Source organism: Lycium barbarum, chromosome 12 (genome assembly GCF_019175385.1).
Source record: "Lycium barbarum isolate Lr01 chromosome 12, ASM1917538v2, whole genome shotgun sequence".
NCBI lineage: Eukaryota > Viridiplantae > Streptophyta > Magnoliopsida > Solanales > Solanaceae > Lycium > Lycium barbarum.
In genome coordinates, this window is record NC_083348.1 from 18,807,361 (window position 1) to 18,832,286 (window position 24,926).

Genomic DNA, 24,926 nt, shown 5'->3' on the forward strand with positions numbered 1-24,926 from the left:
AGTAAAAAGTTTGGGTGTGAAGAGAGAGCGGATACGAGAAAGCCAACTGGTTGCAATACCACAAGGAATCTCAAACTTAATTGTTGTAAATGAACATAAATTAGCATAAAAAGAAATGCATATGGGAAAAGAAACTAGTCTCTTTATATGAGTTTTGACTTTTCAAACAAAGAAGAGAAAATTCACAAAAACTTGCAATCACATGATGGTTTCAATAAAAAATAAATGATATACAAAAAAGAGTCCAAACATGAGTAGATTGTGTTGGAGTTAAAATAAAGCTCTGATTACTTTGACGGAGTTGGAAGGATGATGAAAGCCATAGATGAGGAGAGAGAACATAAAAATAGAACTGAAGAGTTAGAAGGGCAAGTATTGGCAAGGGTTAAGAGATAGAGAGAGAAATAAAACTAAAATTTATTAGAAGGATTGGTAACCACCGATTGCCAGTAAAAGTTACGTGAATGTGTAAAAAAACTTTACACTGACAGAGAATATTAGTTAATCTCTTTATTTTAAGTGACAAAGAAAGGGAGAAAATGTAGCGAAAACTGAATTTGGGAGAACCGATATATTCCATTTGAATTTAAAGCTGAATTAAAGCAATATATTGCAGTTGATGCGCTGGAAACGGCCAATTAATATTTTTTGGTTTATTAAAACTACAGTATTTGTTTGAAAAAGGTGTTGAACCCAATTGAGTGGCGTAAGTGTGACGTTGTCTTCCGCTAAATGAGCGCTTGTCCAATAATCTGTGATACGTCAAGAAGCTTTCAAAACAGAGATCCAAAGGAGTCATACACAAGTCCAAGCCGCATATTCAGATCCCAGGGTCATTTTGGTCATAAAGCGAAAGTTTTCTCTTCATTGCATCTCACGTTCACCACAATTATACAGGGAGAGTGAGTGCTTGATCTTTCTCTTCCAGAAGTAGAGAGACAGTGAGAGAAAAAAAATGGGTAGAAGAGCGGACGAGGAGTATGATTACTTGTTCAAGATAGTGTTAATAGGAGATTCAGGAGTTGGGAAATCAAACTTGCTCTCCAGATTCACTAGAAATGAGTTCTGTTTGGAGTCTAAATCTACTATTGGCGTTGAATTCGCCACTCGTACTCTCCAGGTTCTCTCTCTCAATTACTCTTAAATTAAACCGAATCCATTTTCTTATACTGCTGATCTCTGTGTCCCCTAGCTTACACTCTCGAGTGCACTTCTGCACATATTAGCTCAACTTCTGAACAATGCATCACTCAACTCTCATTTTCATCTGCCTACTTAAGATCTGGATTTTGTGTGTGTGCATGTGTTATTTGCTGAAGTCACTCCCTTGTTTTGTGCCATGGATTTAGGTTTCGGGATTTAGATTAAGTAATGCACTTGCGCTTGAATCACATTTCTAATCTTTTGAGATCTGGCAATACAGCCTTCTTCCTACTTGCCACATCTTTGAAATCCAGCAAGATCCGTACTTTTTGTATTTGCAACATGTTAGTTTTGAATAATAATTGAGTTGAAGTTGGAAAAAAAAAAAAGAGTAAGAAATTTTATACATGGGAAAATAATTGTAAAGCTTGAAGATTTGTGAGTTTTTTCACCTGAAATTTACCTTCACACCAGGATCTCAATGTTTCATATCATGTTCAATTACTGAAGCTCAGTTTTAAAAATGCCATACTAATATACCCTCTGTTTCAATTTTAATGTCTTACTTTTCTTTTTAGTCCGTTTAAAAAAGAATGCATCTTTTCTTTTTTGCCAACTCTTTAATTCCTACTTTTTCCACATGGCATGTTTAAGACCGCAAGATTAAAGGGCATTTTGGTACATTTTACCTATCCTTAATTTGAGACGAAAAGATTCAAAAGTCTTCTTTACTTTCTTAAACTCTGTCAAAACCAGACAAACAAATTGGGAAGGAGTATTTGCAAGTACTAGCGGCCCTAATAATCTACTGGGGCTCCACCAGTAATTTGTTCAAATCGTCTTTTACAATGCTAGATGTTTGGATTTGAAGAAACAGAAACAAGGAAAAGTAAGAGTGCAGGATTAAGAAAAAGAATTAGTGATGGAGAAAAGGAAAGAGCATTGATCACTCTGTGTGTGGTTTAATAAGTAGCTACAAAAGTTGGCACATCTATTTTACAGTTGGAACTATTAGTAATAAAGTCCAAACACCCTTGAGTGTGGTTTAAAAATACTTTTTCTTAAATAAGTGTGTTTAAAAAATTAGAATGCATATTCAAAGTGAAGAAATTGACAAGCTAAAAACATAAACGCGCATTTTGAATGACATGGTTTGCATAACTATGTTGATACCACCACTATGATTGTATTTTTGTTCATGTTAACTAGGCTTATTTGGTATTACATATCTTTTAGTTAATTCAAATGTACCAAACTCAGCTTACATTAACCTTTATAGTTTACATGGTTGTAGATAGTCTTAGAAGTCCATTATGGATGTCTTAGATTAAAGAAAAGTGAAAAGGGAGTGATAAGGTTCCTTTAGTCAGGATATTTTTTAGGGTGAGAAAGAGATGGAAAGCGAGAGACAGAGAGAGGGTGGGGTGGGGTGCAATAAAATCATCACTATTAACTCACATTCCATACTTATATATTTGTCCAAGGTAGGTAAGGGAAGGAAAATAAATCTCTTTCAGTGAATATCCTTATATTGCCTAAACGAATTTGCCTATAGATAAAAAGAGGCCTAATATATACTTTGCCCCCTCAACTTGTACGCAAATCCCTTTGACACACCTCAATTTCACAGGCAACCTTTTATGCACCAAATCTTTTGCTAGATGTGTCTAAGTCACACCGCTTTGGCTAAGTAGCACTTGCGTGTTCTACACAGAAAAGCGGCGAGTACAAAATATTATGTGTCTAAAGCCTTATAAGGATTGCATAGTCCAACTTTATCAATTTTATTTTTCAATCATCATCTTTCTTTTTCCACCCTATCTCTCTTTAACAGAAACCATCAAAATTTTCCTATCCAAACCTATTCCTTCAATAGCTTTAACCAGCATCACCCATGGCAATTACCTAAAAACTTCAACTTCAACAAAAAATTGACCACCTGGCAGAGAATAGAGGCTAACACCTCGATACCGCATTAACTAAACTTTTCTGGAAGTCGAAATACATGTTCGGATGGTCATAGTTGATTATGCCCAATGAATCTCTTGCAGAGCGATGTAGTGTTGTTGTACTAGATAGATAGTAGAAATTGAATGATAGATAAAACTCAACTTTTCCCATTCTTTAGACTGTACTCCGAACCAGATTCTCTTATGGGCTCTGGCATACCCTTCTAAATTATTTTGTTGGTTTCTTTGACTTAGCATGCGTGTATTAACCAATATTCGTTTTTGAGATTGGTCAATTTTTCTGTGCATGGGTGAGTTTTGAATGAAGCATCGATTGACATGGTTGTTACAATCATGGTGTATGGTAGCCATGGTAGGGGGAAGATGAAGAAGATGGGGGTATACATTTAATTTTCGTGTTTTTGAAAGAATAGCTAATGACACATGAACCTTATGGTGCATCGCACTCACTTGTTAAGAAAAGTGGTCAAACACAAAAGTTGTGTCTCTTAGATATGTTTTGAGAAAATGTTTGGTTTGTAAAAGGTTGCGTGTGAGATTGGCGTGTGTTTAAAGGATTTGTCAACAAGGTGGGGGCAAAGTATGTATTAAGCCAAAATTTTAGTTAGAGTGCCAGTGTCATTGCTGGCATGACACACACTCCTTTTATTTCCTGATCAATTCAAAAATAGATGTTTTCTCCTATCTATATCACATGCTCTCACATACGCATACATCTTTACAAACACAGAACGAGCACCCAGGAAGAGACAACACACAGTTCCACTAATGATCTCATCTATTTGTCATCAACCACCACCTCCTTCATCATCTAGCTACCTCTCCCTTATTTCTAACCACCAATAAGCACCACCGTTTCATGTAACAACCTTGAACCTAACTTACACCCCAAAAGCTAGCTATTAAGGTGGGAGAGCCCAAGGCTATTTAAACCCACATAAGCACATTATGCCCACCGATGTGGGACATAACAAACGACCACGCTCCGCATCCGTCGTCCTCGACGGCTATGCGCTATACATTACTAGCCCCGGGCGAACACTGCGATACCGGCGTCACCATCCAAGGCACGACTGACACGAAGGGCGGTGGATGGCTCTGATACCATTTGTAACAAGCTTGGACCTAACTCACACCCCAAAAGCTAGCTATTAAGGTGGGAGAGCCCAAGGCTATTTAAACCCACATAAGCACATTATGCCCACCGATGTGGGACATAAAATTTCACTCACAAAAAGGAAAAGGATCAATCAGATCTACTAAAAGAATCGGATCCACTCAAGTCTACCGTCAAGCACCTCATTGTTTTCCATCTCAATTATACCTGGTAATGTTTGGTTCAAAGCCCTATGAAAGTCTAAAAGAACTAAACAAATTAGGAATTTGAGGAAGAGGGAGAACTTGATGCTAGATCCTTCAATTTGTCGAGTGGTGGCAGTGGCACCGATGGTGATGGCTTCAATTTCTTCTTCGTTGAAGGTCCTTCCCCTTGAAGGTGGAATGGTGGATGCGGACTGACTGATGGGGGAGAAGGGATGACAATGAGGTTTTTGAAAGATGGAGGAGAATGATGTGGTGGTTGTGGGACAACCACCTTGGGGCTTGGTTATGGTGAACGGTGGTTGATTGTGGGGATACATGTTGTTTTAATGGTTGTTTGTAGGTGGGTCTAAGTTGATGAAAGGAAGAATGGAGAAGGGTTTAATTTGAGTTGAATGCGCAGTTTTACAGTGAAGGTGGGAGGCATAGGGTCGTTAATGGTGTTTCTTTATGTTTTTTTGGTGGGAAAGGAAGGTGGTGAGGTTGTATTGTAGGTGAAAAGGGGGAGGGGGGAACTGGGAAAAGGGGAGTTTAACTAGAGATGTGTTTTTTGATTGGACTACACTGGCTATTTAGAGACTTAAGTAGGTCCGTTTAATAATGGCATTATTGAGCCAATTTTGTAACTGTAGCGGCATAGGTGTCCCCAACTATTAATGGAGGGCGCTCATTAAAAGAAAATTGTTCAATGAAGAAATTTTCCTCTCTTGACCTAACAGCTGCCTTTTACTATTAGCATGAAATTCTTTGTGGAAACACTTTTTATTAATCCTTTGTACTTAACTATAATTTTGTCCTATGTTCTTATTTTTGGTTGGACTTTGGACACGAGTAGGAAAAATAAAAAGGGGCATTTCTAATGATAAACAATTTGTTGTTACCTTGTCAAAAAAAAAATGATAAACAATTTGCAAATTGAGTATGTGATGCACAGAACAGTTATCTCAACAGGAAAACTCAGAAAAGTAGCCAGGATTATCAGAATTAATAGTTGAGGTTATGTGTATTGCTCCAAGTACTAGGAGGTCAAACATGATTTCCAGCAACCATTTAAATGAACTCTACCTTTGTGTAGATGCCATGATATTTTGCATGGATTTTAATATTCACAAGAGAGCTTCTTACATGCTGTAAGCAAATTTACGTCAATTTTCTTCTTGTTTGTTGAATTAGCAAATGTAAGTCGTGATTCTTTTAGGTGTTTCTAGTCGTCCTTGTTTTTAGAACTGTACGCTTGGAGAAACATTGCTAAACTGATGATATATCATATATGCATAGGTCGAGGGAAGGATCATCAAGTCTCAGATCTGGGACACTGCTGGACAGGAGAGATATAGAGCTATTACCAGTGCGTACTATAGGGGGGCTCTTGGTGCCCTTCTGGTATATGATGTGACCAAACCTACCTCCTTTGAAAATGTCAGCCGGTGGTTAAAGGAACTGAGGGATCATGCAGACTCCAACATTGTGATTATGCTCATTGGGAACAAGACTGATCTGAAGCATCTCCGAGCTGTTGCTACAGAGGATGCTCAAAGTTATGCTGAAAGAGAAGGGCTTTCTTTCATCGAAACATCTGCCTTGGAGGCAACAAATGTTGAGAAGGCTTTCCAGGTAAATCTTTCAGAAATTTATAGGATAATCAGTAAGAAGTCGCTCTCTTCAGAAGACCCAGCACCTGCTAACATTAAAGAAGGAAAGACTCTTGTTGTTGGAGCAGATGAGATAAACACCAAGAAAGCATGCTGCTCTGCATCTTAATGATCATAAGTTCTTTCAATCCGCTGTTTGATTCCTTATTTTCAGTCGATTGCTTTTATACTTTTGTTATAATTATTATTAATTTTTGAACTTATTTGTTTTATATTTCCTACCAGTGTCTTGATCCTTTTGTTATAGTTATTGTAATTAAATTTTGAACTTGTTCTTGATTGGGGTCAAATAGAACTGCTCACACTTCGAGTATTACGAGTTATCCTTCCCAAGCAATTAAGCAATTCTCGAGTAATGGGAATGAAACCTACAACACTCTTGCAAGTGACCTGTGACTATCCAGTTTTAGAGATAATACTTAGCATTCAATTCACAGAAGCCACTTATTCTAAGGAGTAACATTTACGAGTCCGGAGCCTATAGGGCACTAAAATGCACAAAATAAATCAAAAGGGATGCTCCATTCCACAATATACCAAAAGGGGTATAACGTGGAGGGGCCAACGTTATACCCCCCAAAAATATTCACTGTCAGACCAAAAAAAATAATAATTTTAAAGTATAACGTGGACTGATCCACGTTATATATACAAAATTTAAATTTTGTATAACGCAGATCAGTCCATGTTATACAATCCTTATTCATCCTTCAGAAGCAAACATCATTGTCATTGTCATATATATTGTATAACGTGGACTGATCTACGTTATACAAAATTATACATAAACTTTGTATAACGTGGATCAGTCCACGTTATACAATATATATATTTTACCCCCCAACGTTTTACAAAAATAGTTTATAAAACGCTGGCCTGATTTAAATCATATCCGGCTGTTTTTTTTAATTAAAAAACAATCAGTGATTTTTTAATTTTTAACTCAAACATACGCCACAAGTCATATAATAATTAACTCAAACAAATAGTTTAACTCATACAATAATTAAATATGTGTTATATATGCAAACATAAAAAAATACTAAAATATAAGTTAAATAAACGTCACACATTAACTGATTAGTAAATGTTAAATTACATACGTTATTAAACGGCACAAGACATATTATATATTCTTGGAAGATTACATAAGGAAACAACGCTCGTACAACTTAAGAAAAAACATAAGAATCAACAAGTAACAACAACTACTAATTTTTGTCGGGGCAGCGATTCTTGTTATGACCAAGCTTGCACGTACTACACTTCCTAGCCATGCAAGCAAACAGGTTATAACAAGAATCGCTTCCCCGACAGAAATCAGTAATTGTTGTTGCTTGTTGGTTCTTATGTTTTTTCCTAAGTTGTACGATCGTTGTTTCCTTATGTAATCTTCCAAGAATATATAACATGTCTTGTGCCGTTTAATAACGTATGTAATTTAACATTTACTACTCAGTTAATGTGTGACGTTTATTTAACTTATATTTTAGTATTTTTTTTATGTTCGCATATATAACACATATTTAATTATTGTATGAGTTAAAATATTTGTTTGAGTTAATTATTATATGACTTGTGGCGTATGTTTGAGTTAAAAATTAAAAAATCACTGAATTTTTTTTATTAAAAAAATAGCCAGATATGATTTAAATCTAGCCAATGTTTTACAAACTATTTTTGTAAAACGTTGGGGGGTAAAATATATATATTGTATAACGTGGACTGATCCACGTTATACAAATATAATTTTGTATATCGTGGATCAGTCCACGTTATACAATATATATGACAATGACAATGATGTTTGCTTCTATAGGATGAATAAGGATTGTATAACATGGATCAATCCACGTTATACTTTTAAATTATTATTTTTTTTGTTCTGACGGTGAAATGTTTTTTGGGTATAACGTTGGCCCCTCCACGTTATACCCCTTTTGGTATATTATGGAATGGAGCACCCCTTTTAGTTTATTTTGTGCCCTTTAGGCTCCGGACTCTAACATTTATTGTATTTATTTATTTAATAATGGTAATGTCCGGTCCAGTTTGTGTAAACCTCGATTGATTCATTGTCATTGAGTACTTGTTATCTTCAACCAGCACAAATACGTGATAACTTTGCCACTAGGGCTTAGGCAAGTGAAAAGAAATTGTGTAGCCTCAAATACCTGGTAACTTTGCCACTAATAAGTCTTAAGACTTGAGACAATGAAAAGAAATTGCTAGGCCACATTTGTTGACCGTGTTGAGAACAGAAGATTTATTAACCAAGCAATCATAGCAAGGCCAACAATTCTAACAGATGGTTATGGATACTGCATCTTGGGCATGCTATAACAGCTTAAAGTTAGGTGTGCCTCTGCGCGCAATTTTCACAAGTGCAAGGGAGCAAACTTAAAGGTATAGACTTAGCAGTTAACCACAACAGTTGCTCTTCTGCTCAATCAGTTGTCCCTTAATCTGAACACCGCTACCTGAGTTCTTCATTCTAACTGGTTGGTTACCCATTCCGCACAAACACAATTTGGAAAATGTAGTTCAGGGTAGCATAGACAAATTCTATTATCGTTAATGTCACTGTTTACATAATGCTCTCAATGTTATCATTATTAAGCATACGGAATATAGTCGTAACGAGCAGCAGATCTGAGAAAATGACTTATGGTTGAGAATAAATGGTGTGAATACTTTTACAGACCGGTTAAAGACATGAAAAGGAAATTTCGCCAACTTATTTTTTCCTCCGTCCATCGTCAATGCCTGCTCCACATTAATGAGAGTTTTTTGCACTTGTCTCAAGGAAAGGGATACCTAGCTCATCTGCAAATGCTTGAAATTCATCAGAAGGAAATCACTTGGACTAATGCAACAAAATGTATAGCTCTCATTCGAATGACAACATAACTAAGGATTAGGTTCTTCCACGTCATAAAATTATGATTTGAATATAAAGAGTAGAGCAACGTCCACGGAATGAAAGAATCACATGTTTATTACGTTGCCACATATAAACAAAGAAACAAAAAAAATTAATATTCGGATCACCAAATTTATTTTTCCTAATTGAAATTTTTCAAAAATTCAATCCCCTGGATGGAATACATCCTTCAGAATGAAAAAGTTATCCATATTGGCATGCCACATACATATATGAATGATATCAGTAATCCCCTGATTATGTATTCCCTAAGTATATACCACAGATCAATATTTTAGAGAAGTAAAGTTAAGGTGCTGGCTCCCTCACCAGTCCTCTTTCTCCACCCAAAATCAATACATCTCCAGGTCTTCATCCAACTCCCCCTTGGTTATTTCACTACCCAAGCCATATAGTAACCACAACACCAAGAGAAACCAATCTTGTGCAAAAGCCAGAGATAATAGATACAAATGAACTTGAGCACAGAGATCAAATTAATGGGTGGCTCAACTGACTAAATCAAGTAGTTCTAGGCCCAACATAAAAATAATATATGCTTTCTGATAATGTGCGAGTCAACGGAAATTGCTAAGGTGTGCAAATCTCTCATGGCAAAGAATGAACTAATCTGCAACACACATGTCATGAATAAATGGAACAACATAAAATGATCTCTATCCTTTGCCGGACAAGCCAAGTACAATGGTCTGGTTGTATCACTAAAGCCAATCCAGTGAGCAGAACAAAATCATAAATGAATATAATGCGAAGGGAACGATCAATCCCTTTACCGTTTAGATGTGCATTCTCCAAGTTGGAGTGTTTAGTTGTTAGTTGAGGCCAAGTTAAAGTGTCTATCTATGTATTATGCCTTTTTAAAACATTTACTATTAAAACTAAAATCAAAAAGGAATTTGTGAAGTTACCTTCCCAGTATGTTGTTTAAGCTGTGAAGTCCAATTCTATCGTACTTGGACAAGTGTAGGTCTCTTTTTTTTTTTTTGCCAAAAGTACAAGATTTAGTCTCCATACAAATGCAAAGAACGACTTAGAGCCCGTTTGGATTGACTTATAAGCTGTTTTTAGCTTTTTTGAATGTTTGGCTGGCCAGCTTAAAGTCATTTTGTGCATAAAATAAGCCCAAAAAAATAATTGAGCTTGTTTGGCTTAGCTTATCTAAAGCAGCTTATAAGCCAAAAAAATAAAAAAATAAAAATAAGTTAGCTTACCCCAATTTTTTTTTTTTTTTTTGGCTTATAAGCTGAAAACAACTTATAAGCTGCTTATTTTAAGCCCATCCAAACAGACTCTTAATTTAAAAAGGGTTGAGCTTGAAGGTTTTCTATGGAACTGCTCATTACTGAACTCCATGAGCGTAAATTAGAGTGGACTTCATTTTTTGGTTTAGTTTCTTGAGAATCCACCTGGAGAGAGTCAAAAGTATTTGCCTTGGTTACAGACATTGTGAAACGACACTGATGTTCATAGACTGACGGAACTAACAAAAACTGTAAAGACATAAAAACAGCAAATCATCACTGACAAATTCATTGACTCCAAGATTAAGCGAAAACATGGAGGAGAAAATAATGATACCCCGATTACCATGTTTCACAGTCGAGCCTTCTTAGGTTTTATTGTATTTTCTTTGAGTAACACAAAGGGGAAATGAAAGCAAAATTGCAAAAAAGGAGAAAAGAGATAATCTAATTCCTGGTCGTTGGGAAGTACCACATTAGCTTTTTTGCCGCTGCTTCATATAGATATATAGATATAGATGTGGCGTAACGCAACATTAGCAGAAGAAAGAAAAACCATTGTCACAGTACAACTATACATAGTAGAAAAATATGTACTTCAGAAATTGATACACATGGAATTGGTTCTGAATCTCAAAAGAATGAGGTAAGCAGGCCAGTGAGGTTCAAGTGGTTGGAACTTAGAGAAAAAATTATAGGAACAAAATCAAAATGGATATTTCACATGTCAGGATTAGCTTCTTCAGGAATCACAGTCAACGTAGCAGTAACATCATTGGCTCTTTTCACCACTGCTTTCAATTGTTTCCCAATGTTGTCACCCATTATATCAATTATCTGTAGCAAAATCAGAGAATAAAAAGTCACTACTGCTTACTAAAGAGTAATGCCAGTAACATCATATGAGTCAATCAACCAGTTACAGGTAGAAATATCTTGCAGGTAAAATTCATTATACAGCATAATATTCATTGTACAGCATCACTTGGGTTTCAAAATTTGCACTTTACATGAATGTCTTAATTTCTCATCCGTCAAACAAATATTCATCATTTTGTTTTTCAGAGTTTCAACTACAATATTTTTGCCAGAGTAACCATGGCATCTGCACTGCCACAATCAAAATACTTTATCAATACCTGCTCATTTACTCCTTCGACGCCACACCAATAAGGAAGAAACTGAAGGCTATGCAACCACTTTTGGAGTTTCAATTTGTTGGAATTAGATTTTTCATCAAAGAATAATTGTCAGTATGAAAAATCTTTGCTGGACACGAGATGGAATTACAACAATCTCATCATCTTCCTCTATGCTGCTGCACAACCGCTCTGACACAAGGACATTGACACCTAACTCTCATCCCGTTTTCCTGAGCCTACTGCCCCCCAGCATCACAACGCCACATTCAACCCACCTACCCCCCCCCCCCCCCCCCAACCCCAACCCCAAAAGAAACAGAAAGCAGTACCAAAAGCACCCCACCATTGCCTTGTTCGAGTACTTGGTGATTTCTCTTTATTTGGTGTTTGCGTATGAGACAATTCCAAAGGAGGTTTGTGCATGCTAGGGTGGAACAAATACTAACAAAGAGGAAGAAAGGGTAGAGTTATCTTAACATGAAACAAAATCCTAAAGAAAGAAGCTCAAAGTGCCAGTGAGTGAAATCAGAAGGTAATGGCTACAAATTCAGACCAGGGATTATTACGGCATATAGCAAGTAGTCAGCTCAGTGAAATCAGGTTTTTACTGCAGAATAACTTGGAGGAGACAATCAAATGCCATCTGTTATTAACCAGTAAAATGAACCTCCAAAGAAGGTACTACAAAAAATAACACTTTGATACTTGTGGATCACCTACTCGACAGGTGTAAGATTATCTATATTTTATTCTTTTCATTTTGTCCTTTTGGTCCCTCCTCCCGGAAGTCATTAACATTGTGGCTCTTAAGGTGATTTTACCTCCTTTATAGTCCCAACGGGCTTTCCATCAAATTCAACCACCACGTCGCTAGGGTGAAATCCAGCACGATCAGCAGGAGACCCTGGAGTCACCTGTGAAAAGAAATGCTTACTTCATCAGCTAAAAAAAAAAAAAAGGAAGAAATGCTTACTGTCTCAAAAGCACATTAAACGGACGAACATGCAAAGGTCCAAAGAGAAACAATAAGTTATGTGCATATCAGAAAAGGACGAACATGTATGTCTAGCTATTTTACTACATTAGCATCCATCTTAGATAGTAAATTACAGCGAAAATTATTGGTCTCTTGATAACACCGAAGCATCAAAAGGATGAATATCTAAAGACTAAAGCTATGTACTGAAGCAGTAGTACCTTGAATCCATGAAAAATATTAACATGAAGTTCAATGTCACGATTCAAACCCCACACACAAACAAATGGCGAACACATGTACCTCCCACCTGGTGCTCCTCACGGTTTTAAGTAACATGGAGATTTGTTCAGAGAAGGTACTAGGATATGAGGAGAAACAAGACAAGATGAATTTTATTGTCATTGAAAAACTGCAGTGCCCGATATAATTGATCAACAACAACAACAACAACAAGCCCAGTAGAATCCCACAATGTGGGGTCTGGGGAGGGTAGAGTGTACGCAGACCTAACCCCCACCTTGAAAGGTAGGGCGGCTGTTTCCGAAAGACCCTCGGCTCAAGAGAGGAAAACAAGGCAAAAGGTCAGATAGGGACAAGCATATCAAAAACAATATGAAAAAAACCTAAACCTAGACTAGAAAAAAAACCTAGAAACTGATAAAAGCAGCAGCAGATCTCACAATGCCGGCAGCTTCACCGGCAAACCCACAGATTCCATCATCTCAAATACAGAGATCCTCGAGCACCACCACCAGCGAACTCCCTCCTCTTTGAGCCACCTTAAACACCATGGAGCCCGACTAAACCCACTGGAAGTTCACCTAAAAAACCACGCAAACAACCCCGGGACTAGAGGGGTGCTTAACAACTTCTCCGATCAACATAATTCCTTACCTGGATTTCTAATATGCGGACCATAATTTAAGGAGTCAAACTATCCTTCTAATTAGGGATTCAAGTGACTTGGAATACCAAAACTCAATTCGTGGCGACTCCATCAAATAAATAATCTTCTATTCGAAACCGTCACTTTAAATGGAAAGATTCTTTAACCTTTTATAAACAGGGTTACAAAGGGTTGTGACAACTACCAGAGTTGCCCTTGCACAGGTGTAGTGCACATAATATCTGGCCTAAGGATCTGTAAAAGTGAACCTACTCCTGCACCAGAAAAGAACAATCTACAAAGTTGGCGAAGCAACAAAGCTGTCATGTTGCCAGCTGCCCAGATCCAACTATGCTAAACTACAAGTTGTCCCCACATAGCACGTGGCAGCATCGATATTTGCCATTTCAAACCAGATGAGATTGAATGCCATAACTCTTATTTGTATTTTACTTTTTATTGGTGCTGTTGGGAAATCTGCACAGATAGGATCGCATACTTGGTCACCTGATGCTATGCTCGAGACCACCTCCCTTCGCTTCAGAGTCTTCATTAACAGAAAAAATAAATTAAAGATAGTGATCCTTTTGCTTCAAGACCTTGTTAAAATTTGCGTGTGATTTCTATTATTTATGTACGTTGACAGTCATATAAATAAGAGAAGAAGTGGAAAAACACAAGATATCATACCATTGATACAAGAACTCCCTTGTTGACTTTTGGAAAAGATGGATCTCTTTCCTGAAGCTGTGCAACAACTATATCGTTTAGATCGAGCATTTTCAAACCCAACCAAGGTCGAATAACTCTCCTGTGTAAGATCAAAATCCACTACTAAAATGTTTTAAAGAAAAGTCTCTAAATCAATCCAATAAGGAAGTCTCAAAGACCACTGATATTAGAAAAAGAAGGAATATTTCTTAAATGACCACGCAAGAAGAATGATTAAAAGGAAACAGAACTTATGGGTTCTTATCCAATTAGTATATGTTTGTGAGACAAGAAGAGTGTCCTTGAAAGGCGATAGAGATAAAAAAAGAATGAAAGGCATGCATGAGTAAGGAAAGAGATGTCTAATTATTATGGTAGACATGCTAAAGAAATCTGCAAATGTCCGCTCAATACAGTGACAGAGACTCTGTGTTTGCATTTGGATTTTTCAATAGAGCTATAGTGTTCTAATACATACCCCCTTTTCTTGAAGTTGTCTATAATCTTGATAACAGAGTCAATTGGTACAGCAAAGCCCAAACCATCAGCTGCCAATACTTTCATGATACTAACTCCGATTACTTCTCCATCGACATTTACAAGAGGTCCTCCAGAATTTCCCTACATTGGCGGAAGACAAAATTATGCTGTATATGTCAACAAAATAGGTAGCGTCATATATTGAAAACTGAAGCTTAAACGAGGAACCTTTTGATCATAATCTAGTTGATGTGGAAGAGAATATAAAGCAAGACATGCTTCTCAAGATTATCATAGATCCATGCAGGCATTACGAGAATTAGAACATTTTTCTACTGTTTGAGCTGGCAAACAGCTGTTTGACTAACTTACATACTTCACGGGATTGCATTATGCAGGAAATTAGCCCAATTATAAGGCATGAAGAAATTCTGACATTAATGGACAAACTGACCTATTTTTGTAATATAAATAATGTTAATGGACAAACTGTCTTACAATGCCATTCCACACACTCGTCAACAATCAACTTTTTCTGCTTCCTCCTGATATATTGCTCCTATGCCTGTCTTTTTTTAGAAATAAGAAAGTAACAATACTATCTCCTTTTCCTGCCCTTAAGCAGGTACAAAATTCAATGCCCTAAAGCTTTCATATCAACCACTGATTTTCTCCTTCCCATATGCAACTGTAAGTAGACCAGTACGACCCATTGCCTCTTAGTCTCAAAAGGTATCAAGCTATTAACAATTACCATTTCAATCCCCAACTAGTTGGATCGAATATACAAATCCTCTATATCCATTGAACTCTGTTCGGACCCCTCATTCCAATGTTGAATATACACAGTGGTTTAAGGCAAATTGGGAGTTTTTATTTCAAATTAAGATTCTTTAAATCTCCCAATTATTCAACACAGGTCTCTAACCAAACTAAAGCATCTGACAAACACTAGATAAAAACAAACAATCTACGTGCAACAATAACAACTAAGATTAATTGCAATTAACTGGTAAGAAAGAATAGTGTGCAAATAAGCAACAGTTTTTTATTCAAAGGGACTTTCAGAGCAGCAATTTTGGAGGCCACATGTTTTCTGGCAGATTCGAGAAAACTGCTCCTAGCCCCAAAACCTAAATCTGGCATCTTAGTTATAGGCCAGGGCTGTTAAAGCAAGAGTGGAAGTTTACCATATTCAAATGTGAGGAACATCATAAGCAGATATAAAGTAGTTCTTGATAAATTGATTTTTTTTTAGTACATAAATGGTTTACATTTACCTTTTAGGCAGTATGAGTTATAAAATATGCAAAAGCATAAGAACAAAGTTCTTTCTCTTGGAAAATAGAAATATATTTAGATAACCCAAAAAGGAGAGTTATATGTTGTGTTCTGGGGTAGAGGGAGCATTTGTTTATTGTCTCTGTCCTTTACTGTTGCACCGTATCTTAGTAGGCACAAATAAATTTGAAGGAAATCTTTAGCAGATACTCAGATGTCATTTCCTGGAATTAAAGACTATATATCAATGTCTCAACTCTTTGTCACCGAAAAATTTAAGCCACTGAAATTTAACTATACAGATAGTAAGTCTGAAGTATTTAAAAGAGACATATGTAAGCAAATTGGATGCAAGAAGAAGAAAGATATGGAACAGCACCCCATTATGTAATTATGTATCCTTATTTATTCTTTGGATAATATGAAAGAGAGGAATAGAAGAACTTCTAAAGGACTTGAGAATTCTGTACAAAGACTCAAAAGAAATCTTATTTCATTTACTTTTTAGGTGTAAACATGATATAACATTTTCATACATAGTTGGTGGAATATTTTGCTATGTTATTTGGACTCTTCAAAAATGTTGACGGGTGCGTGTTGGATCATCCAAAAGTAATATATTTTGGAGGATCCGACACAGTGCAGCAACATTTTTCCAGAGTCCGAGCAAGTTTTTCGGAGTATTAATGCAATCTTGTAGTACAACTTCTTTTATGACATTATCTTGGTGCATATCGGTAAAATACATTTGATTTATAAAAAATTAAGTTAGGATTATTAAGATACTTAATATAAATCCGAGTTATCCTCATTCTTAAATTCACAGCTAGATAATATAATTGGAGCAGCTACATTTTGCTCCCCGGTTCCAATTTATATGATACTCTTTCTATTTTGGGACATTCCAAAATGTTGACACTATTCCACTAATAATATGGTTCAATACAACTTTCAAGAATCCAAATTCATATAATTATTCAAATTTTAAACTTTGATGTAATGTTCTCTACTAATCTAATCAATTGTTCCTTTAATATTTTTTACAATACTTATATATAATATATAAGTCAAAGTAACATCCTAAAATCCATGTCAAACACTATCGCATAAAATGAAATGGGAGTACTAAATTCTAAAAAACATCAAACTGCACCTGATGATGGAAAGTTCTGCATGCGCAAATGTTCTTCTCAGCAACACACATTTGACAAACTTGCACAATTGCATGAATTAGTCATGCAGAGTCATGTGAAAGAAACACCTTCGGTATCTTAGTCATTACTAGCCCAGACTTCATTCCAAATTCTAATCAGATATGGCTGCAGATTATGTTGCTTTTGGACGTCATGATTGATCCAGAGGAAGTAGTACTAAAGTTCTCTAAGTGCCTAAATCTCAACTGGTGATTGTCTTCTGCAAAAAGACATTAAATAACCAGAAGTATTGTTTCTAAGAAGCTGTAAATCCACGTAAGCTTGGGTATCAATCAATTATTTTTGCACTGTCATCTTACGGATATGGCAACTCTTTCTTAATATGGTGGGACTAAAATGGAGCATGCCAGGGTATACTTACGAGCTACTGAAATGTTGGAGCATCAGAGATAAGAATTCCAATCAAAGAAAATGGTGGTAAACGATTCCAACTTGCATATGGTGGACAGTGTGGAGGAAGCGAAACGCTAGGTGTTTTGAAGATGAAGGAAACTCTATTCAGAAGATCAAGAACTGTTTACTTTTGTTTCTTTTTTGGTGTAAACAGAATTTTGTAAATGATGCCGAAATAGTGATATATCACTTCCTATTTCAATAAAAAATGTATTGATCGAACTCATATAATCCCTTTAAGGATAGGGAGGGATATTCTGTTGGTATCTTGTAAATATTTTTGACAGCACCTCCTTGTACCATAACCATATTATATTACACTTACCATTTCTCAAGAAAATCCACGTAAGAGGGGACAATCAACACTACAGGGCACAGGGTGCTAAGGTTTTACGTGAATTAGACCAATGCAAAGCTATGTTTAGGGATGGGCATTCGGTATTCAGTTCGGGTATTTTCAAAGTTCGGGCTCGGTAATTGGTAATTGAAAGTAGATACCAAACACCAAACTTTCAAACTTCGGTTCGGTAATTCGGTAATCGATAAATCAAACTTCGGTTCGTTACGGTATTCGGTAATACCATATTAAGTCGAGTTCACTGTATTACATCAATGGTTAGATAACAAGCACAGATAGATGATATGCTAGAAGAAAAATGATACAACAAATCCCTTCAAGAATTGGTGAACTTCAGTCAAGGAAAAAACTAAGAAATGATCAAAATTCCCAAATCAATGAAGCCCATGAAATCACATTAACTGAACGTTACAAAGAAAAAGAGCAAAGAAGTGAATAATACCCTTTAGGATATGTGTGCTTAAATTGCATTAAACCAATTCGATAGACACTTCACAGTGTCTTTTCCAGAATTTCTGCTCGGTTCCATTCAGACCATATACAGCAGAGCTATATTCATTATACTAATATACTCAAAAATATTGGACAAGCTAAGGGAACTAAAATCATTTAAAAGCAACTGAAATAAAAATATCTACTTAAGGAATACAAAAAAGGTGACAAGTTAAAGTACCTTGAAAATTGATTGCTTGATTTCAGAGGAAGATATATTTCGAGAATAAAGCTAGAAGGTAGGGGAGAGAGGCGGTGGGGGTGGCAGGTGGGTGCTCATTGGTGTTGGTGTGACTTGTGAGAGAGGAGGTTGTCGGTGGAGACTGGAGTGAAAAAGATGACAAATGTTCTTGAAAGTCAAAAGATTATGGATTTTAGGTAATGGGCTGAACTGATTGCTATTGACGCATATTGGGCTGGACTATTAATTTAGTATAATGGGCCTTTATTTAGTATTTATTTCGGTATTCGGTATTACCGAACGGTATAATTAGCTCAACCGAATACCGAATATTTTAATTTTATTCCCGAAAACCGAAATACCGAAATACCCGGTTCGGTTCAGTAATTCGGTTTTCGGTTTTCGGTATTTTATGCCCAGCCCTAGCTATGTTATTTATCTGATTGGCTTTAGCATTATGCAATTGTATATCCCTCAAACCCTGCAGTTCATATAGAATTACAAAAAACAAAATCTACTAACTTTAGGGAAGAGGACTATATAGATAATTAGTAATCCCATGTGCTAAACCTGATGAGAAGGTAGGTTGTTGAGGTGGTATGACTAAGGCCACAATTCTCTACTGAAGCTTCTTGCTGTGAGAAGGAAAGGAAGAGAATTCGAGATGCACAAATTTTATTGACACCCAATCTCCTTTTAAAGAACATTATGCACTCTAGCGTATGGCGACAACAGTTGTTGATAATAATGGCTTGAAAAGCTCAAACAAAGTTTGATGTGCTACTCATGGAAAAACTAAGAGATGGCTTGAATTTTAGAAACGTCTAAAAAGGAAATCGAAAAAAGCAAGGAGCATTAGAAATAAACAAATAAATACATGAATTGAGTAACTTACAGCATTAATAGCACAATCAGTCTGTAGATACTCTCGCCGCATGCCTCCAAGTCCAAGATCACTACTTTTACGATCGACACAGCTACATGGAACAGAAAAAGATCAAATGATTAGAAAGATCAATAAAGATTTTTCGTTTATGCAACATCAACTCAAAGTAAAGATAATTAGGTCTGACAGCAGTGCACGTTTCTCCAGTTATTTTATTCAACATGCCCATAAAAACTTAGATTTATGATAGAATTTATGGACCAAATAGGTTCACACCAGTACTAAATGAAATAGAAGAAACTCCATGTTGCATTCTGCTTATGTTACCTCACAATGCCAGCTGTAATTGTATTTTGAAGGGAGAGGGGGCAACCCATAGCCACCACCCAATCCCCAGGGCGAAGCTTGTTTGAAGTGCCAAGTTTTGCAGTTGGAAGTGGAGTTCTAGATTTTATCTTTACAATTGCAATATCAGAATGCAAATCCGCATTGACCACTGTGCCCTCAAATACACGGCCATCTTGCAAAGTCACATCAACCTACAAAAATAGGTTTTCAAAATTGACTTGTACACAAGTGAAAAAGGACAACAGCAAAAGGATACAGATAATATCGAGATTGATATGGACAAGACTTTAACATAATGAACCATGCATATCACTCTAAAAGAAAAAGAAAAAAAAGGAAGAGGATCATCCTTCGAATATCAAGGTCCAACACAAAACATCAAATACACTAATTACCACCAAAAAAACAGAGGAAGGGAACACAGTCCAAAATTGACCTGCACACCTATTCTTAGTCCTAGGAATCGGGACTAGAATACGCAACAAGAATATAAAAGTAGTTTCAGTTGAAGAAGTGTGAATCAATAGTACAAAGTTCCATGCACATTTGAAGCAGAAAGTAGCAAGTATAACCTATATCAAAGTCTACTTGATGAAAATATGAGAGAAAAGAGCTCATTCTGATCAGAAAGCTAAACACAAACACAACCATTTCTAACATAAGCGTAATTGGACAGAACTAATTGAATGTAACAGTGATGTGGTAATATGACAGGAATGATGCTAAAGGTGCCTGCAAAAATACTTTACAACCACTGACCTTTCCTTTTGATGAAATACTCAAGCCTTGAAAATCAACCACATGAGCACAAGTCAAAATAGTGCCATCAGCATCTATTATAGTTCCTGATCCTATACTCCTTCCGGTGCTCAATCCGTGAAAGCCTACACGTGGACCAACAATATACATTATAGCATGCTGCAGGCAATCCCCATATTCATATAGTCTGTCCATCACATTTTGCACGGTTCTATTATACAAAATATGATTGTAGAAGAATATACAAGATATGGTTAAAACTTAGTCTGATAGACAACATATTACATCAAAGTTAAAATTTGATTACTTTAATAACTTCGATTTTAAAAAGTTGTACAAAAATGGTTTATGTCAACATCTTAGGACATCCTAATATGATATAAATTGAAATGGAGGAGTAAGAAGCAAATACCCCTTGAAACAGAGATATTAACAACAGCAGGACCAGCCGTGGCAGCTGCATTGGCAATAGTATCTCGTCCGAAGCAATTACAACATTTATGTTTCTCACCATCTCCATCTTCCCCAGAACTGTCTTCCTTCACATTCCCAGGTGAGTCCAAACCACGTCTAGCAAAAGATAATGGGAAAATACCTACAATTAAGTGGTAACACTTGAACTTTAATAATAATAGCGGAAACTACAACAACAACATACCCAATGTAATCCCACGAGTTGGGTCTGCGTAGGTTAGGATGTACGCAAACCTTAACCCTCAGCTCAAACAAGTATAATCAAAGCATGATATAAAGGAAAATACCGACAGCAAAATAGCAAGATAAATAAAAATTAGAGATGGGTAAACAAATTTTATTTATGACAACTTACAAAGTTGAGATTGGTAGGGCGAAAGAAAAGCAGGACGAAGAAGACTGTCTTTCCAACGTAATGTGAAAGAATCTTTTAAGGGTTTGGGTACCGAAACTAAAATTGATGTTCCTGGAAATGAATTAAGGGTTTATCAGAATTCTTAATTAAAAGTTATGCTCAGCAAAATTCTTACTATTAAAATGGCTCACTTGAACTAGTTTCATTGCTAGTAGAAAGTAGGGCTGATCCAGCTGCAGCCAAAGCTAATACCGGAATTAAGGGTTTTTCATCCGAGTTTAATAATTTCCTCTGCACAACAGTTAAAAAGATAGAAAATGATTGTAACGGCAAATGATGTATTATAAATTTAAATCAGGAATTGGGCAAGTGATCGTACCAGAAAACGTTTCATGATACACTCCTTCAATCAAATATTGGGATGCTCAACACTCTTACTCTAAAACCCCTGATTTCTTCCCTATATATAGTTTACGTTGACCCACTCCCTTTTTTTATTTTTTTTTATTTTTATAGAAGCATGAAGATGGTCCCATCAGTGGCATTTCTGCAAATCTAGCTTCATTTGAATATGTTTTCCAAAATTGTTTTCCTATTTTGAAAAATGTTTTCCTCAAAATAGAAGAAAATGTTTTCCATAAGATTTGAGGGAGCATTTTTTGAATTAATAAAAACACGCCAATGCATTTCCCAATCCACCCCCGCACGCCCCACAGCCCACGCCTACCACCACCCCCAACTCCACCCCCATCCCCACAAAGCCAACCCCACCTCCCCCAGACCCCACTCCAAACCACCCACCATACCTTCCACCACCCCTTCAAATTTTCCTTTTCATATATTTTTTTTTACTTTTATGAAAATTAAAAAACAATTCTTACAACACACCACCCAACCCACGCACCCCACCCTTCCAAAAATATAAAAATTAAAAAGTTTTTAAAAGTTTTTTTTTTCGTCTTTTACACCATCTCCAAAAACAATTTAATTTTTTAAAAAAAGGTTTTTTAAAGTTTTATTTTAGGTTTTTTTAAACCAAGCCCCCACCCCCCGAATTTTCTATCTTATATATTTTTCTGCTTTTATAAAAAATTTATAATTTTTTTTCTTACCCTAACCTCCCCACCCGCAGCCTACCCCACCTCCCAACACATACTCCCAAAAGTAACACTCCGAATTTAAAAAAATCATAATAGTTTTACTTTGAGTATATGCAAATGCTCTTAAAATGATATTTTCCAACTTCCGTACCAAACACAACAAAATGAGTAGGAAAACCACTTATTTTCCGAAAAAATATTTTCATTTTTCATCATACCAAACACACCCTTAAGGGCAAAACAGTAATTGTGTCGCTGTGGTTAAATGGAACCATAGAAACATCCTTTTCCTCACGATCCGGGGTCTCGTCTGTCTATTGGGCAAAGATCCGGGACGAGTGACACTTAGACTTCGCGAGTCACCTTGAGTTGTGCTACCGAGACGTCGATATTTCTGTCCGGAGTACATGTGTATACAACATTTACATGGAATTGCATTGCATTCATGCATCTTGGCTTATATTGTGATGATTCAGTCTTGTTCTTCTATTATTTGATTTTCGGATTGTATATATACTGAGACTTGATATACTTGGGTTTAGATGCTTCGACCTAGGTGATGACGGATACTTGATTCTGATTGTGTTTTGACTGATACTTGTTGATTTATCTGCCTATCCTGCTTTATGTCTGAATTATGTTATCTATACTTAGTCGGCCGATGATACTACCAATACCGTTGTCTTGTACTGACCTACGCTTGCTGCATTCCTTATGGATGCAGAGTATTAGATAGGTTCCATTCTTTCCCCTCATGGTTGATTGGCGAGGTTGCTGTAGAGTCCTTCCAGGGTGACCACGATGACGGCCGCTGCCCGGATGTCCTTTCCTTTACTTACTTGTCTTACTCTTATTTCGAGACAGTTGTATTATGAGACTTTACCATCTGTCAGACTTGTAGTATTTAGTTAGTGCTCTTGTATAAATCAAACCAGATCTCTGGGGTTGTATTTAGCATTTCCGCACTTTATCTTACGTGAATGATTTGAGACTTATTCTATATTTATTTTTTCGCCTTTACTTGAATTGGTTATGTTGGGATAAGGGTCTGCCTATCGCGGCGGGAATGATAGGTGCCCGCATGGCCTAGTAAAATGGGTCATGACAAGTTGGTATCAGAGCCCTAGGTTACCCGGTCTATAATACAAGAGCGTGTCTAGTAGAGTCTCGTAGATCGGTATGATGAGTTCGGTACTTATCTGCGAGAGGCTATAAGACATTTAGGAAACTTCAAATTCTTTCATTCTCTCGTGCGACTTTATTCAAATTGGTATCTAGTCGATTCTAATTGGTATCTGGACCTTCTTATCTTGATCGTCCTCGGAAGATAAACATCCTTCCTTAAAATTTTACGCGAACGGTTGGTCTATGAGGTGTTGTGGAATGGTACGAGATTGGTTATCCTGATTCGGATGCGTGATTCAGTTCAATCACTAGTTATGGCCTGAGGTTTCGATTGTGTGGAGTTGCGACTAGACTCGGTTGCTGTGTGGAGTTGCGATTAGACTCGTTTATTGTGGAAGTTCGTGAGGAATTAAAAGATAGTTCAGAGGGTTACATGGTCTCTGCGTTTCAGCGTTGCGTTGCTCGGAAGTGACAAAGTGCATTGAGGGCTAACAATAGTGGGTTCTCGATAATATGATCGGTTTGATTTCAGCTTCGTCAAGGCTTTATGATGATGTGCGTGACACTAGTGAAACAATAACGGGTTGACGATTCAGTGACGGTAGAGGTATTAGACTTCAGTATGTGAGAACAAGTGTAAGTTCAGTGATGACCAACAAATGTGGGCAAACGTATTGTGATCGCGGGTAATAAAGAAAAGAAGTTGATAATAAGGACATGAAGGAAGTCTATTGTGGAAAGCGCGTAGCAAAGTGAGACTTCATAGAATATCTGGGACATGTGTACTTTTCGTGAGATTGGGAAAGGAAAAATTGGTATCTGACACGGATGTTAGAATAAGGTTGCGACTGGTGCAAAAAGTTATTCTTGAAATGAGCTCGTTGATGTTAAAAGACTACTCGGTGATTAAGTGAATGCTATGGGCACATCATTTGATCGGTAAATTGACTGGGTTGTTGTTACATCCCGTACTTTTGTACGTTGGATTTGTTGTAAGTTAATTGATATAAGTTCAAGACAAGATTACTTTTGAGATTATAAGTAAGTAAGTGTCATGAAGGTTAGAGGTTAAGCGAAGGAGGGCAAGTTTCATCAATGTAATACCTCGAGGTTTCGGGTTATGGTTCGAACTGCTCGACATATTTAAGTAGACCCGAGCTTTGGATAATTTTTGTCATATTAAAGTATACAAATAAAGAGCTCGCTGTATAAAAATGCGGAGTCCCGAAATGATTTAAGACTCTGAAGTATGACGACGGTGACTGGAAAGTATTGTGTATGACAAAAGAGGCTATGGACTAGTATTCTATTACGAGATCATGATAATGACTATACGAAATGTGTTAGAAGTGATTCATTATTTAAGTAAATTGAGACCAAGAATTAATTATGTGTGTAATTAGTTAAATTTTTTTAGGGTGTAGGGGAACAAGAAACAGGAGGAAAGTAATGTTACTAGATAATTAATGGAGACAAGCTTTACACGTGGATA

General features: G+C 36.6%; 2 protein-coding genes across 4 annotated transcripts; one reads left to right on the plus strand and one right to left on the minus strand.

Moving 5' to 3' along the window:
• Positions 1-515: 515 nt before the first annotated feature.
• Positions 516-6,398, plus strand: LOC132622106 (ras-related protein RABA2a). The gene is made up of 2 exons (XM_060336640.1): positions 516-1,120; positions 5,712-6,398. The coding sequence occupies exons 1-2, from the start codon at positions 956-958 to the stop codon at positions 6,192-6,194; spliced, it is 648 nt and encodes a 215-aa protein (XP_060192623.1). The 5' UTR covers positions 516-955; the 3' UTR covers positions 6,195-6,398.
• Positions 6,399-10,828: 4,430 nt separating this feature from the next.
• On the minus strand, positions 10,829-21,741 carry LOC132621797 (putative protease Do-like 14). 3 transcript variants are annotated; one of them, XM_060336220.1, is made up of 12 exons: positions 21,589-21,741; positions 21,401-21,500; positions 21,210-21,320; positions 20,793-20,975; positions 20,381-20,505; positions 19,601-19,812; positions 19,283-19,364; positions 14,467-14,609; positions 13,968-14,088; positions 13,777-13,824; positions 12,234-12,326; positions 10,829-11,107 (listed from the first exon to the last, which is right to left on the minus strand). In XM_060336220.1, exons 1-12 carry the CDS (start codon positions 21,601-21,603, stop codon positions 10,991-10,993), a joined length of 1,350 nt encoding a protein of 449 aa, XP_060192203.1. In that variant the 5' UTR covers positions 21,604-21,741; the 3' UTR covers positions 10,829-10,990. The 3 variants fall into 3 exon arrangements, with proteins under 3 accessions (XP_060192203.1, XP_060192205.1, XP_060192204.1); XM_060336222.1 differs by lacking the exon at positions 21,210-21,320 and having other exon boundaries at positions 21,385-21,500; XM_060336221.1 differs by lacking the exon at positions 13,777-13,824 and having other exon boundaries at positions 21,589-21,740.
• Positions 21,742-24,926: the final 3,185 nt, after the last annotated feature.